This window comes from Pantherophis guttatus, chromosome 10, assembly GCF_059756535.1.
Source record: "Pantherophis guttatus breed Tessera chromosome 10, ASM5975653v1, whole genome shotgun sequence".
NCBI classification, from domain to species: Eukaryota; Metazoa; Chordata; class Lepidosauria; order Squamata; family Colubridae; genus Pantherophis; species Pantherophis guttatus.
In genome coordinates this window covers 470,030-486,070 of record NC_142072.1, presented here as the reverse complement: position 1 = coordinate 486,070, position 16,041 = coordinate 470,030, and the positions used below count along the sequence as shown (strand labels likewise).

Here is a 16,041-nt window from a genome sequence, read left to right as displayed (position 1 = left end):
CCTGAACTGGTGCAGCCTAGGTTTGTTCTAAGTCGTGTGTGTGTGTGTGTGTGTGTGTGTGGGCTTGTTTTCTGGTTGGTATTGTACCCCAACACAATCACTGGGGTAAATCTAGATGGCCTACGTGGTATTGCTTCAAGAGAGCAAAGCAGAAAAAGTACAAGAGCAGAAGCCAGAGAAATGGTGATCTGCCCAGCACGTTGCCATAAAAAGCCACGGGATACCCTCCCCCACCGGCCTGTCCTGGACCACATGGCCCCAAATGCCCCCCTATACGTGGACTTCCTCTTGCTCAGGCCGTGAGCTTTGTGGAGTGCGGAAAAGGCTGGACAAAAGACCAGGGACCCTTCAGCCCTGTTTCTTGGGCCAGTAGAGCACCTGGCCTGAATTGCCCAGCCTCCTTCAGCCGCCTTGCAGGGCTGGAGAAGAATGGCTACCAGGCAGCACCGGTGCACACCAAGCTCCGGTCAGCTTCTCGGGCCAGACTCTGGGCGAATTCCAGGACAGGCATCAGTGCCAGCTGAGCTGGAGCAACTCTCTGGGCAGAACAAGAGGACCCAGCCGGACTGGCCAAGCTTCAGTGGGATCTGAAACAGCTGCTGATGAGTTGCAGCCCAGAGTCAGCCGAAGGGAAAAGCAGCTCACCCAGAAATGAGGGAACCCCCAAAGCAGCAACCCCCTGTGCCAACCCACAGCTCCCAGGCTGCCTTCACACAAGGTGCATAGTTCAGTTATAGAGTTTGTCCCCTGGTGTATTCAACCATCAACTCCCCTACGGTCACTCGGTTTGCTAAGACCCCCCACTCCAAAAGATTAATCCAGGATGATGCTAAGTGAAATATTGGGCAAGTGCAGCCATGGAATCTGATCTGAATTATTTGTGTGAACACAGCCGGGAAGAAGGAGAAGAAATAAAATAATATGCTGGTCTATGGCCATAATATAAATTATGAGGAGGAGGAGTGCCCACTATTCAGAGGGCTGAAAGGATGGCAGGGCAAGAGAGTGAAGGGGCCAAAGGAGTCTCTGGACCAGTCCCACCTGATGCCCTGGCCACAAAGGGCTCCCCTTGCAATGCAGCCTTTCTGGGGTCAGGATCATAATTAGGATTAAAGCTCTTTCTCCCCCCTCCCCCCACAGACATCATCCAGACCCTGAATGCCCTCAACAGCTGCCATTCTCTTTCAGAAAACCACAGACATCCCCTTGAGATTTGTTGTGTGCTCAATTTTGCATTTGAGCATCTTCTGACTTCAAACGTTTCCTGGGTCAGCCGTTGCTTTGCAATCCCCTGAATTCCTCTAGCCAATCTGGGCTTTGTGGGGGGGAGGTATGGGGAGGGGGCTGGAAGCTGCACATCTAGCATGGGCAGTTTGAACAAAAATGGCCTTCGAAACCTCTTGAGATAATTGTGATCTCAAGGCAAAAGACAAGCCCCCTTTGCTGGGACTTCTTCAAAACACAGCCCTCACAGTGGGAATTGGATTGGGTGGCAGCAACCGTGGTCAGGCAGGCCAGCTGAAGCCCAGTTGCCAACTTCTGGGCAAGCCTACACACCATGCTGAGGCCAGGAGGTATGCCAGGCCCAGGATGCTGCCAGCCTCTGAAACTATAACGCTCTCCTCCTGTCCTGCAGCCACAGGGCTCGACAAACAGAAACACAACCACAACTAAGGCAACAAGGGAGAAAAACCCTATCAAATGCCCGGGGGCATGCTGCCAACTATTGCTTCACCTGTTGAGTTTCTATCTGAAGAAACCATCAGCCAGAGGAATGCATAGCATAAACATTTGAGATCCAGTTACATCACGTGTCAACAGGTTGTTCAAAACTCTGGTTTGGAGCAAGGCTTGAGTGGCATGATGGGGGGTGGGGTCAAGTGCCTGAGCCTCCTCGACTCCTGACCTGGATGGAGCCCTTCTGGGTGCTCTTTTCATCCACTGCCCATGCTTGGAACACTTTTGCAGTTGGAGAGCAGCTATTTTAAAGAGAGCCTTGTCTCTTCTCTGTCCCCTTGGCTGTGACCCTCTGAGCACACACCCCCCCCGGTCACCCTGGTGAGCTTGGCAAAGCCTGCCCTGCGAAGGGGGAGAGCTTTACATAAGCCGTTGCCTGGTTAAGCCTCTTTCTCCACTCACAATGGGAGCTCCGGGGAAGGGCTCCAGTTTCCTGGCCCTCTCTGGGTTTCTCACGGGGCTCATCCCCTCCTGGCCCAGCCCTTTGTTTGCCAGGGCTCCTCTGCACGCTTGCTGGCTTCTTTGGGCCAGGGAGGGAGGCGGCTTGGCTTGGTTTCTGAGGAACCAAGACAGAAATGAGCATCGTGTTTACAGGAGAGATTGTGCGAGTGAGTGTTGTGTAACCCCTTTCACAAGTGGAATTTCACAGGGCAAGAGCACATCCAGAGGCCAAGGCAGGCAGCAGAACCAGATGTTTAACATTGCATTGGGGTGGATATATGGGAGGGGAGGGAACTTCAAGGAAGTTTACTTGCTTCCTGGCACAAATGAATTGCTAGCAGGGAAAAGGGGAGATTTGCTGCTTCCTGGGGGCCCTCAGCAGCTGGGCTCCTTCAGCAAGCGTGGAGGAGATGTCTGAAACCGTCCCTTCTGGGACCACATGTTGTCCACTGCCACCAGAGCTGGAACGTGAAGGCAGCCCAGGAGCCAGTCTCTGGGGCCATGGCAGCCGCGTGCCCCTGCCAGTGGAGAGATGTGCAGGGGCATTCCAGCCGGGCAAGGCCACGTTCTACGGTGGATGCGCCACCCTCTACTGGAGCAAAACAAGCAGACCTCTGGAGCAGAAAGGGGTGGGCAGGAGGTTTCCCCAGCCCCTGCAGTCCAGAGAAGGTGCCGCTGCTTTGGGGAAAGGATAACCCTCTTGCTTGCCATCCCAGAACAGACCCTCCCCAAGAGCTCAAAAGGGCGGGCAGCCTCTCTCTCTGAGGCCGTGTCCAGCAACGCAAACACTCTCACACTCACAGCGTGGTGGGAAATGGACCCTTGGCTGAGCCCCCTACCTGAGCCCAGGAAAGGCCGTAATCTCAACCTTTCCTTGAAACTCAGACAACTGGCCCCGAACTCCAGCCCTCTTCATGCCAACCCGTGTTGGTTCTCCCTGGGCCAGATTGTGCCTGCTGCCTTCTTAGCCCTCAGCAAAAGATAACATCAAAGTTTGGTCCTCTGAGTCTTTCAGTGGAAAAATGATAAGGGACGTGTTGCAAGAAAGGAAAAAACCCACAAAACTGAGACGGTTGTCCTTCTTCATGGAAATTGCCAAAAATACCCCCCCCCCTTTCCTGCTCAAAGGTGCCTGTGCAAAGTTCACAGGATTGTTTGATGAGCCAAGCCGTCTCCTCAATGGAAGCCCCACGTTGGAAACCTTCCCAGAGCAGCCCTCAAGCCCAGAGGCATCTTGGCTAGCCCTGACCCTCACCCGGCTCCCCACTTTGTTTCCCAAGGGATTGTGCCACACGTGGGCAGAAGCCACAGAGGGCAGGGGAGGACTATTGCCTTGCAGCAGGTTATATAATATCAGTCAAGAGGTAATTCAATCATCTTTACATAACTGCCACCCTCCGTCAGTGTCGGGGCAGCTCCTCGCAGGACGGCGGTTATGTAACTGAGGATGGAAGGGAAGGGAGTCCGTGGTTGAGTTCAAGGGCAGGATGCTGACTCTTGGTACCCTACTTGTTCATTCTCCTTCACTTAAGAAGGAACGAGCTCGAAGTTGATGGCAAATGAAGCAATCTGCCGGCTGAGCTCTGGGGTCACGACAGGGCAGCCTTTGCCAATCATGGCCTTGGTGCCAAGCCTGATGTGCAGCGGGCACAGGCCCAAACAAAGCATAAAGGTCCTGGCTCCTTTGGCATCCTGCCCGTTGGGCTTCTCTGTGGGGAGAGCGGGGGAGGGAAGCTGGTCCCAAGGACCACTTAAGGGAGAGTCGGGGCCAAAGCAGCCCCTCCCTGCTCTTTGAAGTCTGGCAAGCAACTGGAATTTGCTAGAGGGCCACCCCCACCCCCCAATACACTGCTCTAGCCAAGAAGAAAGCTTGTTTTCATCTCCTCCTGACTTTGACTCTTTTCTGGGCAGGTCCATAGAGAAAACTTTGGCGCAAGCGCGGCCTCCCTCCTGGCCCTTCTGGGAAGCAAAACTCAAGCTGGACGTACCTTTCCTTCCAGCACTTCACAATTCCTTCTTTGTTTTTTAACTCAAAGCAAACACATATTTTGTAATGCACTCCGTCAAGATTCTGGTAGCCACCGTGGAAATTGTCTGCGACCCACCTGGTGCCCAGAGGCATCACCTCTGGGAGTCCAGACCCCCATAAGACACTTCCAAACCACCCTTGAAGTGTCCTTTGGCCATCCGGATGCTGCTGACAAAAAATCCCAGCATCCCCTCTTGTTCTACTCTCTTGTACTTTGTTGAAGGGGGAGGGTTCTCCTGGGTGGTTTCTCGACTGAGTGGCCAAAACTCACCAGTCTCTGAAAGGCAGACGCGCCCCTTCCATTGGGGTCAGAAAAGTCTCTGGCACATCTAACTCTGGTTGTGGAGATTCTGCCTTCCTGTCCCAGTTAGGATGGGAAGATGGTATAGCTCCCTTTGCATTAGGCCAGAAGGCCTCCACAAGCCCTTCCTGCCCAGGGAGATGCCCCCTCCCTCCCTCCCTCCCTGCCAGGTGCCCAACAAACGTGGCTTTGAAACCCAATCTTCTTTTCCTGCTCAGCTCCCGGGTTTCAGTGCCGGGAGAGGCAGATAAATAGTAGCAGGTCCTGGGGGGCCCAGGTGCATTTCCCGCCTGGTCATCATGGAGCTTGGGGGCACAGTGGGCATCTTCCTCGGCATTTGCTTCTCTTGCTTGCTGCTCATCTCTGCGTGGAAGCGGATGCACAAAGAAGGGAAGCTGCCCCCAGGACCCACCCCACTGCCCTTCCTTGGCAATATCCTGCAGGTGAAAACCAGCGAGCCCTTCAAGTCCTTCTTGGCGGTGAGTTGTCCCCTCTTTGGTGCAAGAAGGTGCAGTGGAGAAAGGGTGACTGGAGGTGTTCAACTTCATGGGGTGGCTGAGCAGAAGCTCCAGGTTACCCAGAAGGAGCAATTTTAAGCTCTGGGAATGAACACCCCTCACACACCCCCGCACGGTTCCTCAAGTATCTCCAGGGGTCCATGAAAAATGGAGGAAGAGCTTTTCCCAAGCCTGGTTTGGCAGCACTATAGCCAACCAGAGCTCCAGGGCTTGATGGCAGTGCCACCCTATTTTTGACTCTACAATAAGCAGGCCCCAGGGATGGGCAGCTCCCAACCGTGGACGTGCCACTGAAGGCTCCTCAAGGCTGTTGGAATCCTTCATAGAGAGTAGATCAATCTAAATCCATTTTAGAGTCATCGAAGATCTGGGTTTCACCAGACAATCCCCAAAAGAAAAACTATCCTGCCTCTGGCCTAAATTTGCTGCCACGACCCCAAGTGGAAGCCTTTCATGAACTTCTGTCCTTGGTCTTTCCTGCAGTTGAAAGAGAAATATGGCCCTGTGTTCACAGTCTATCTGGGCCCCCGGCGGGTGGTGGTTCTGTGTGGACACGACACAGTGAAGGAAGCTCTGGTGGACCAGGGTGAGGAATTCAGTGGCAGAGGGGAAATAGCCACCATTGACCGGAACTTCAATGGTTTTGGTGAGTATACCAGATCCAGGGCATCTCCCCAAGAGAACCCAGGTTTTCCAGCAGAAGGAGGTTGGGAGGTTGAGGGAACATTGTGGGGGAACTCTCATTTTCTGCGTGGTTCATTGCTTCAGAGAGGGAATTGTTTTTATGGGACTGAAGATGGTGCCTTCAAAGGAAGCATGGCCCCTTGCTTTCCAGGTGTCGCTTTAGCCAATGGGGAACGCTGGAAACAGCTCCGTCGCTTCTCCCTCACCACCTTGAGGAACTTTGGGATGGGCAAGAGGTCCATTGAAGAGCGGATCCAGGAAGAGGCCCAGTACTTGATGGAGGAAATCAGGAAAACCAAAGGTCAGTGATGACCGGACCCAGCAACACCTGAATGGAGTTTGGGCTTTGCATGCCTCTGGTTCAGGGAAAGCTTCACCCTCAGGTAGCCCTTTGCTTCCTGCCTCTAGGCCAGCCCTTCGACCCCACCTTCTTCCTGAGCCGCACGGTCTCCAATGTCATCAGCTCCGTTGTCTTTGGCAGCCGCTTTGACTACGAAGATAAGACCTTCCTCTCCCTGCTGCAAATGATCAATGAAAGTTTTATAGAGATGAGCACCCCTTTGGCACAGGTAGTAGGCAATCCTGAAGCAGGCCTTCTGCCAGGTGTGCGGGTGTGGGCCAGAAAGGTCCTCCCACTGGGCTCTCCCTTGCAGAACCGGGAGCAACCCAGTCTTCCTGGGTTGACTCTGGTTAATTCCAGGGTACCGATTTTGCCCAACAAACACACCGGGTTTCTTTTCTTTGCCTTCCAGCTCTATGACATGTATTCCTGCATCATGCAGTACCTGCCGGGAAGACACAACCGCATTTACTACCTGGTTGAGGACCTGAAGGACTTCATTGCCGGGAAGATCAAAACCAACCAGGCAACACTGGATCCCAACAACCCTCGCGACTTCATCGATTGCTTCCTCATCCAGATGGAGAAGGTACCGCCAGGAGTTTCTCAAGCCCAGAAATCTGAGAGACTAGAAGATGGGGTGGAGTGGGAGATGGGTGGAAATTCCCACTGGAGTCCGTCCCACGAGACTATGAAGGAGTAGGAAGCCATCTCAGGAGCCATTTCTTCTCCCTGCAACACAGAGGGTGGACCATCTGGTGACAGCAGGAGGTCCCCCACCTTAGATTAGTGTTCCCCAGCCTGCTTCCCTCTGCTCCCCCAGTGGTTTTGGGGAGCCATCATTGCATTTCAGTTCCAGAATACTCAGCTACTAAATAAGCGAGTGGCTTGTAAACCTGGACTTTCTGAATCCACGTTGCTTCTTACACGGTTCCTCTACTCACTGTGCACGCCCTGCTGAGATAAGCCGTTTGTTCTCTTGAAGGAAAAAGGAAACCCTTCCACTGAATTCAACCTGAAGAATTTGGTCCTGACCACCCTCAACCTGTTCTTCGCTGGGACAGAAACCGTGAGCTCCACTCTGAGATATGGACTCCTTTTCTTGATGAAATACCCAGAAGTGGAAGGTAGGCTGGCCAAACTCTGAGCTGTTTGCATGGACTTGTCCGAGGGAAGGTAGCTTCCTCCCCACAGATTCTGGGAAGCCCCCCCAGGGGGTGGGAATCTCAGCTGTCTGAATGGAGCATGAGCATTCACCCCAACAGCTTACACAAGACCCGTTCAAAGTGGAGAAGGCAGCCTGGCCCCTGCAGCCAGCCAGCAGGAATATTTCTGTGGCTATAACAGGAATGTGGGTGGCTGAGCAGAGTAATTTTTATCGGGGTGGCCCCAATGAAATAAAGTCGGGGGGAGTGTGTCCCTTGGGTGAATCTATTCCCACCTGACGCTTCTGCCTTGGCTGTGAGAATGGGGGCCCTGGGGCTTGGAAAAGGGGGGAGGGGGAGTGAGCTGCTCTGGACCTCTTCAGTTTCAGAGGCCTACCCAGGTCTGCCTGGCCTCCTAGCTAAGGGGCCCGAGGCAGTGGCCCCCACTGGGATGAGAGGCCTGGCCCACTTGTGGCTTCCCCAAAAGCATTTCCTTGATGTTTTGGCAGAGAAGGTCCACAAGGAGATTGACCAGGTCATCGGCCCCAATCGCCTTCCTGCCACGGAAGACCGAATGAAGATGCCCTATACGGATGCCGTAGTCCACGAGATCCAGAGGGTGACGGACATTGTCCCCATGGGAGTGCCCCATACGGTGATCCGGGACACTCAGTTCCGGGGGTACCTTCTGCCGAAGGTGAGGCTCCCCGAGAGGAAGGGGGCATGTGCAGCGATGAGCTCGGCCATCACTGGTGAATGGAGCTTCATTCTGAGTTTGTGTTTTTCAGGGCACGGACGTCTTCCCCTTGCTTGGCTCAGCTTTACGGGACCCCAAATATTTCAGCGACCCCGAGAACTTCAACCCTGGACACTTCCTAGACGAAAACGGCCGTTTTAAGAAGAATGAGGCTTTTGTACCGTTTTCCTCTGGTAAGCGTTTGGGTTTGCTCTTTTTCTCTTCGGCTGTCCTTGCTCTGGGGCACCTGACCAGGGCAGCGCGAGGGGCAGCACAGGTGAGGCCAAAAGGCAGAGCTGCCTCGGGACCCAGGCAGGACCTTCCCAAAGAGCTGCTTTGGCCATTGGAGCTGCAGTTTTACAGCCAGAAAGAAGAAATAGCTTCCGCCTCCGATGCCCATCAAGCTCCCTTGGAACACCCCCCCCTTCGGGAGGCAGTATCGGTCTTAGGGGGGCAGTATGGGTGGCCTGGCCCCTGGAAGCCTGAGGCCTGCTCCAGGCTGACCCTCTGACCCCTGGCCTGGCCCTCCCATTGGCTCTCTCGGCCAGCAAGATGGGGGTGATGGTGAGAGTGGTGGCCTTGGCCTGAGGCCCCCCCCATGATAAGCCCACTCATGGCCTTCAGCCAAATCCCTCCATCAGGTTATGGCCCTCCCCCTCCCTACCTGAGGCCTTGAAAAGATGGTGACCCCCAAGGCCAAGAGAAGGGGGAAAGTCTCCCTCGGTGGACAAGGCTTCCTTGTGGGCAGACTCTCCGGCCGACGTCTCTCCTCTCCTCCAGGGAAACGTGTCTGCCTGGGGGAAGCCATGGCTCGGATGGAGCTCTTCCTCTACTTCACCACCATGCTGCAGAACTTCTCGCTGAAGTCGCTTCTGCACCCCAAGGACATCGACGTCTCCCCCAAAATGAGTGGTTTTGGGAACATCCCCCCCGTCTACCAGCTGAGCATGCTGCCCCGCTGACCCCGGGCATCTGCCTGCTTCTCTCCAGCTCCCTTCCTGATGCTGCCCTGTCTGAGCCCCACAGCCACCCCACCCGGGAAACATTTCCGTCCAGACAGCTCTTGCCCTGGGCGCCTCCCTGCCTCTGGCTGGGCCAGTTGAAGCAGATCACATGCTCTTGGATCTGCTAGGTCAAATGGGCCCCTTCCTCAGAGCAGCCCCTGTTCTTGTCCAGATCCCAATCAGGGGGAACAGGGAGGGCATCTGCGGAGGAGCCCATAGCATCCCAGTTGTACTCAGCCCTGAGGAAACTGTTCCCCCCACCCACATCAACTGGCACCCTGTTCCATCCCAGCCCCGCTTGGCCCTCCAGCTGGGAGCTCTGGCCTCTGCTCTTCTCTCTGCCCCACTGGTGCCCATACAGGGTTGCTGCACCCACACCCCACCTAAGACCTTCTCCCAGCCTCCAGCCATGACTGGGTGGGACAGAGATTTGGAGCGGAGTGTGCTAAGTTCAGTCGCAGAACCATCTGGAGGTATTAAAACAAAATGCCTTAAAGGTGACATATTCCTTCTGTCTCTCTTTGGCTCTTTAGCTGGAGGCTTCCTCTCGTGTTTCAGCCTCCCACAGCCCCTTCATGGCCCAAAGAAAGGTCAAGGACAGCCCACCACAGCCAACTGCTGCGGGACAATTCAACCCTGTATTAATCATTGTATTGCATTACTTTTATTATTGGTGACCACATTTTTGTCAACATTATTGTAACACTTACACTTCTGGATTGACTTTATTTTATGATTATTGAACATGGTTCCATCAAAATCAATATAACTTTTGTATTTGTTAAATTGTCCCATGGCGAATTGGTTGGGATAAATTGGTCATGGTGTGTTGCCCCCTTCCCCCCCAAGAGAGGGCCTGAAAGCCCCCAGCCCCAGAAAGTATACAGGAGCTGCCTTTATACGCAGTGGTGATTCCAGAGATTCTTCTGTCAGTCTTCCTCTCACACGTGTTAACTCATCTTAGAAATCTGCCTGACCTTTAAAACTGCAAGTAAAAGCCTGTTTAGAGAAAGCACCCACAAAAAAATCTGTATTTTAATAACAAGATATTTAGACTTGGAGAAATGAGTGAAACTGCGGAAACAGAGGCTGCTGCAGTCAACCTTCCTAAGCAGAATTTATTTCAGAAATCCTTTTTTAGTTTCCTATGAATATTCCTTTTATTATGAACATTATGAAGACATAGAAGTTTTAGGAAGAAAGAGAACAAAATGCTGGATTTAGTAAGAAAATACTTATTATGAATGATCCTGTACAGAGTTTGGACAAAGTTCAAACACAGAATAAAACATGTTTTACTATCGAGAGATTATGCATTAAATTTACGGGATTAGGACATCTATATCGTGTACACACAGAGGGCTTCGATAGGTGGCCTCTGCTTGGGTCAGCTTCAGCCCAGGAGAGTGATTCCCAGAGGGAAACTCTAAGGGGTCCTCTTGGACCCCTCAAAACACGGAGAAGCCACAGGGGACTGAAGTGCAGAGGTCCCTCCTTAGGGCTGACTTAGCTGGACAAGCCCTCCTTCCTTTGCGCAGGAAGCCCCTCTTCCCTTGTCCCAGGCAGAGCAGGGGGGGGGCGTCCTGACATTTCCATAGCCCTATCAGCAGTAGCGCTGTGGGGTGTGAGAGGAACCCTTGCTCCAGCGGGTGCAAAGAGCCGCCTGCTCAGGCCTTTGGCCAGTCCGACGGTCGGGGTGGGGGTGGGGAGGAATTGCACAACCTTGGGATCAGCTCCAGCCAATTCCCACCTGGGAGAACCGCGCAAGAGCAGCCGTGTGCTTGTGGGGGTCTGGAGGGGTTTCCAGAGAAGATGGCATTTTTCCCTTGCCCCATCACTGCACACATCACTTCTGGAGGGGCTGTGGGCATTGCCCGCCGATCATTGAGGCATCTCTTGGTTCCTTTCCATCCCCCCTTCCAAGCATGTGGGAGGGGGAACCCAACTCCCATTGGCCACAGGCCTTTCCCTTCAGAGGCCTAGCGATGGGCCCCCCAAGACTGCTGGGCTGCCAGTTCTGGATCTTGCAGTTGATCCAAAGCTTCATCCATGAACGCTCCTTGCATGCTGGCAGTCCCTGAATCGCAGCCTTTGGTGCCTCCCGTCCTCAAAACCCTCACCAGAGTTGCCTCCTTGCCCATAAATGCAGGAAAGGGGAGGGAGAGACTCCTACAGCTGCCCTCCAGAGATGGCATGCACCCATCCTTGCATTCAGGGCAACCAGAGGGCAGCTCCGCAATGTCCCCCGCCAGCCTGCAATCTTGGGAGCTTCGGGGGCTTTTGCTGCAAGTCCTCCCCCAGCCTTCCTCAGCCTTCTGTGGCTAGAGGAGCAGGCTACCACCTGCTCCTCTTCTGCTTCTTCGGGGGATTGATCAGTTCACATCTCCCTGGCTGGGCTGTGCAGAAGGGGGGCATGGAGGCCCAGCTGGACCGGACAGTCTCTGGGAGCAGAGACGCCAAATCTCAGAAAGGGGAGAAATACGCCCTAGGCAGGCTTCGCTCTTCTGCCTGGCTTAGAAGAGACCTGGGCTGTTGCTCAACCTGGATGATGAGGTGGGTGTTGCATTTCTTTCCGGATCCTATATTAGGTCCCTAGAGAGCCACTCTCCCCTAGGCAGCCCCTGGGAAGTGCTGTAGCTGCCCATCCCCATGGATCTCCTGGGAGCAGGGACTCTCCTCCTGGTCATCGCCCTGGCTGGCCTCCTGGTTCTCTCCTCTTGGCAGCAAATGCACCGAAGGGGCAAGGTGCCCCCTGGACCCATGCCCCTCCCCCTGATTGAGAACCTGCTCTGGATAGACGAAAACAACCTGCCCAATTCACTCATCAAGGTAAGGCCTCCTCCTGCCCCCTGCCCCCTGCCCCCTATGCACCAACCCCCTGCCCTTCTGCCTGCTCCTTCCTACCTTTCCCCTGACCAGCTCAAGTGGCCCTTGCTGGCTTTGGACTCCCTGGCATCAAAGACCAGCCAGCTGGCAGAGCCCAGCACCCCAAAGCTTGAAGGGGATTCTCCCGGTTCCCCTCTTCAGAGGACCTAGGCTAGAGAGAGAGGAAGAGGATTGCTTGGTGGTTGATCAGGTGCCATGAAGCACTTGTTGACTCTTAGTTGCCGAGCAGACAGATATTCCCCAGTAGAACAACCCAGCTTGAGAAAGAGAGAGAGCAATTGTAGTCCAGGAAGAGAAGATCCCGATATTTTAAATCTTTATTTTAATAAAAATAAATCTTTCATAATTGCCACACCTTGCTTGATGGATTCCTGATTCCTTTCCTGATGGATTCCTTTTCAGGAACCAGGCTGGTAGGAATTTGGGAGCCGCTGGGGGCAGAATTTGGGGAAACAGGTGGGTGTAAAATAGCAGAAAGAGTCAGGAGCGATAACCTCATACTAGAGTGGGTCAAATAGACCCCTCCCCAGTGTCTGAGGGTTCCAGGGGTTGAACCGTGTTGTCAAATAAAGTTAATCCACAGCAGTTGCCCCACCCCATGGATTTCCCCAGTGAGACCCTCTCTGTCCAGCAGCTTCTTCCCAGGCCTGGTCAGCCGGGGAAAGATGCTCCTGAGGACCAATTCAGTTCCATTGGCCTATTCTCTCCCCTTCTCTTTCCCGGTTTCTCTGGCAGCTGAGCAAAAAGCACAGGCTGGTCTACATGCTCCAGCTGGCCCCCCGGCGCATCATGGTGCTGTGTGGCTATGAGGCCATTAAGGAGGCCCTGGTGGACCAGGCGAATGAGTTCTGGGACTGGGGACTGCATGGCACTTTTGACTGGATATTCCAGGGCCACGGTATGGTCCAGGCTCTGGGCCATAACCCTAACCCTAACCCTCCCTCTTTCTGATCTCTCCCCAGAGAAGATCCACGAGGAGATTGACTACGTCGTTGGTGTCGATCGGACTCCCAGCATGGAGGACAGGCTGCAGATGCCCTACACGGAAGCCGTGATTCATGAGATACAGAGATTTGGGGACATTGTCCCCCTGGGACTGCCACGCCGGGTCACCCGAGATGTGCAGTTACGGGGCTACACAATTCCCAAGGTATTAAGGGGGGATATCTCTGCTCCCATCCTTCAGCTACCACTCCAAGGTAGTCCTCCAGGGTGCCTGTCTTCCACCTCAATTGGATCATGCCTCCCATTATCCCCAGCCAGAGTAATTGATGCTTCCTTTATTTCCTGCCCTCAGGGGACCGAAATTTTCCCCATGTTGGGAACAGCGATGAGAGACCCCAAACATTTTGCAAGACCTGAGGAGTTTGACCCTCAACACTTCCTGGATCAGAAGGGGCAGTTCCAGAAGAATGAGGCTTTCATACCCTTCTCCATTGGTGAGCCCCCCCCTCCATTTCTCAAGCCAGAAAATCGCCTCTGAGAACCCTCTCATAGAAGCCCCTTAGAGTCAACCCTGTTTCCTCCCTGATAAGCAGAGGACCGATAAGCAGAGGGCTGGTCCAGAAACACATCTTGGCCACAGTTGTGAGTTTCCTCCACAAAGCACAAATTCAAAAGAGATGCAGAAGCCGCAGAAGGGACCCCCAACTCCTCTGTTGCAACTGCAAGTTATGTGCGCTCTCAGGCCCCATTGGGGAGGCAGCCAGGGGGTCCTCCTGCCCACCAGCCTCTCTGCTCTGGTCTTTTGCAGGAAAGCGCTACTGCTTCGGGGAACATCTGGCCCGTGCTGAGCTCTTCCTCTTCCTCACCAGCATCCTGCAGCATTTCCGCTTCAAGTCAGCTGTGCCCCCTGAAGACATCGACCTCTCCCCAATGTTAGTGGGCTTTGCAACTATCCCACGGACCTATGAGTTCTCTGTCATCCCCCGCTGAGGGAGGGGCCCTCTGGAGCCTTGGCAACGTTCCTTTCTACATCTCCCACCACCACCACTTTCCTCTGGCTGCAGGAGATGCCCTCTAAGGACATGGCTCTCTCCCTGAGGTCACCACAGCTGCCTCTCCATCTCCAGAGAGCCTGGGACCTAAGGGCACCCCGTCCCCTGTATTGCATTCTGGTTCCTGCTCCTGTACCCCAACCTCTGTGCCCTTTCCTCCAGCAGCTCTGGCCACTTGGCTTCAGGTGGGGGGAGACTTCAGCTGTGGTGTCTTGGTCTCCCCCATTTTCATCACACTCTGAAGGTGCTCTGTTTGCTGAAGGTGCTGTTGAACCTAGAAACGTTCACCATCAAAAGTAGCCGGGACTAGAGAAGAAGCTTGACTGAGCTGGGAAAAGTTTCCTGGGATGCCCACCACTCCCACAGTCCTCCCAGGAGCCTCGTTCCTTCCGTCTTTTGGTTGGCGTGCTTAATGCTTTGGGCAGGTCGATCTCTGGGATGGGCAAAGGGGCAGAGACAGAATAAGAGAGGTGGAAAGGACACGGGAGGTTTTCTAGTCCTGCTCAGGCAAGAGACCCTGTGCCATTTCAGCGGCTGTCCAAGCTCTTCTTCAAAACCTCCAGGGATGGAGCACCCACAACTTCTGGAGGGAAGCTGTTCCACTGATGAATTGTCCTCGCTGTTAGGGAACTCTCTTTAGTTCCAGGTTTTCTCCTTGATTAGTTTCCATCCGTTGCTTCTTGTCCTGCCTTCAGGGGCTTTGGAGAAGAGGTCTAGTTCAATCCTGCCTCTCTCCTCTGAAGTTGCCAACTCACGTGAGTTTCTGTCTTGTAACATCTCCTCTGTATGTTGACTGTTAAATAAACATTCTTTGCCAACCTAAAATGGAAGCGGAGGTGAAATGGAAGGTTCCTGTGCCAACAGGCAGACGTGGAGCTTGAGGCTGGTGCCATTCGATGCAAAGAGCCGGTCTGCCCTTTCCCCATGTTTCATTCGCATCTCCTCTGGGCTGCCCCAAAATGTCTGGCACTGGGGATCCCCCAACACTGCTCGTCTAGTGGAAGCTGGGATCCACAGTAGATGCCTTGCAACCTCCACAATGGGGGGCTGGAAATTCTCTTCTGCACCTCCATCACGCACATCATCTCCCTTTCCTGCCCCTCCGCTGCCCTCCAAGGGCCCCACTGAGATCTCCACCTGGGCAGCAGCAAATGGCCCACAAAGGGATTTTGCAAAGGGTGGTTGAAAGGCACAGAGGGATCCTTGTTAGGAAAGGCAGGGCTCCCCCCGACAGTGGTTAGGTGTGATTCAGAGACTTTTACCAGAATTGCCAGGACTGGCTAGGAATATTGGCAGGGTGTGCAACTGTTGCTTGGATTCACACTGACTGTGATGTGACCGACCCTGTCGACGTGTGAAAGGTTCACCCTTAAGAATTCTTTCCAGGCTACCTGGGAAAAGAGCAGCTGGGATTCCTTTGCAATGAGCGCCTGCTCTCACTGCTCTCTTTGAAACTCATGTATATTCATCAAAGAGTTCTTCTTGGCTTGGACCAAAGCGGGCACAAAGAGCCACCTGCTCAGGCTTTTGGACAGTCCAGTGATCCGGGACAAGAATTACAGGAACTTTGAACTGGCTCCAGCCAATTCCACTCTGGGAGAATCGAGGTGGTATTTTCCCCTTGCCTCGTCACCTACGCACATCACTTGTGGAGGGCGAAGTTGCACAGGGGGACACGGGCATCGCCTGCCCATCGCCTGTGCATCTCCCGACTCCTTTCCATCCCCCCTTCCCAGCAGGTGGCCTCCAGCCTCTCCTTGCCCTGAATGAGTGGCAGCCCGAATTGCCATTGGCCGCAGTGCCTGGTCCCTCCCTGCCCGGCAGAGGCCGATTGGTCATTCCCCCCAGACCGCTGGGCTGCCAGAATAAGAGGATAACAGGATAACTGAGTCGAAAGGGACTTTGGGGGTCAGCTGGTCCAAACCCAGCTCAGGCAGGAGACCCTGTACTATTTCAGACAAATGGCTGTCCAATCTCTTCTTGAAATTTATTTATTTATTTTATTTTATTTTATTGCATTTTTATACCGCCCTTCTCCCGAAGAACTCAGGGCAGTGTACAGCCATAATAAAATAGTAACAACACAGAATTAAAAACCATTTAAAATAATTCAATCATTTGGCTGTAATTAAAAACCCCAAAACTAAAAACCATTCTAAAACCCCGTTAAAAACCCAATAAAATCATTGTTCTGTCAGACCGGCTTGATGAAATAATAGGGTC

At 53.7% G+C, this 16,041-nt stretch overlaps 2 protein-coding genes across 5 annotated transcripts; both read left to right on the top strand.

The window, feature by feature from the left end:
* Window positions 1–4,778: 4,778 nt before the first annotated feature.
* LOC117677829 (cytochrome P450 2G1-like) lies at window positions 4,779–10,238 on the top strand. 2 transcript variants are annotated; one of them, XM_034438308.2, is made up of 9 exons: window positions 4,779–4,987; window positions 5,510–5,672; window positions 5,862–6,011; window positions 6,119–6,279; window positions 6,463–6,639; window positions 7,036–7,177; window positions 7,705–7,892; window positions 7,984–8,125; window positions 9,469–10,238. In XM_034438308.2, the coding sequence occupies exons 1-9, from the start codon at window positions 4,808–4,810 to the stop codon at window positions 9,636–9,638; spliced, it is 1,473 nt and encodes a 490-aa protein (XP_034294199.1). In that variant the 5' UTR covers window positions 4,779–4,807; the 3' UTR covers window positions 9,639–10,238. The 2 variants fall into 2 exon arrangements, with proteins under 2 accessions (XP_034294199.1, XP_034294198.1); XM_034438307.3 differs by having other exon boundaries at window positions 8,712–9,644.
* Window positions 10,239–10,323: 85 nt separating this feature from the next.
* LOC117677841 (cytochrome P450 2A5-like) lies at window positions 10,324–14,643 on the top strand. 3 transcript variants are annotated; one of them, XM_087876370.1, is made up of 5 exons: window positions 10,324–11,764; window positions 12,784–12,971; window positions 13,119–13,260; window positions 13,575–13,698; window positions 13,984–14,643. In XM_087876370.1, the coding sequence occupies exons 2-5, from the start codon at window positions 12,837–12,839 to the stop codon at window positions 14,126–14,128; spliced, it is 546 nt and encodes a 181-aa protein (XP_087732496.1). In that variant the 5' UTR covers window positions 10,324–11,764; window positions 12,784–12,836; the 3' UTR covers window positions 14,129–14,643. The 3 variants fall into 3 exon arrangements, with proteins under 3 accessions (XP_087732496.1, XP_087732494.1, XP_087732495.1); XM_087876368.1 differs by lacking the exon at window positions 10,324–11,764 and adding an exon at window positions 11,852–12,277; XM_087876369.1 differs by lacking the exon at window positions 10,324–11,764 and adding an exon at window positions 11,856–12,277 and having other exon boundaries at window positions 13,575–14,121.
* Window positions 14,644–16,041: the final 1,398 nt, after the last annotated feature.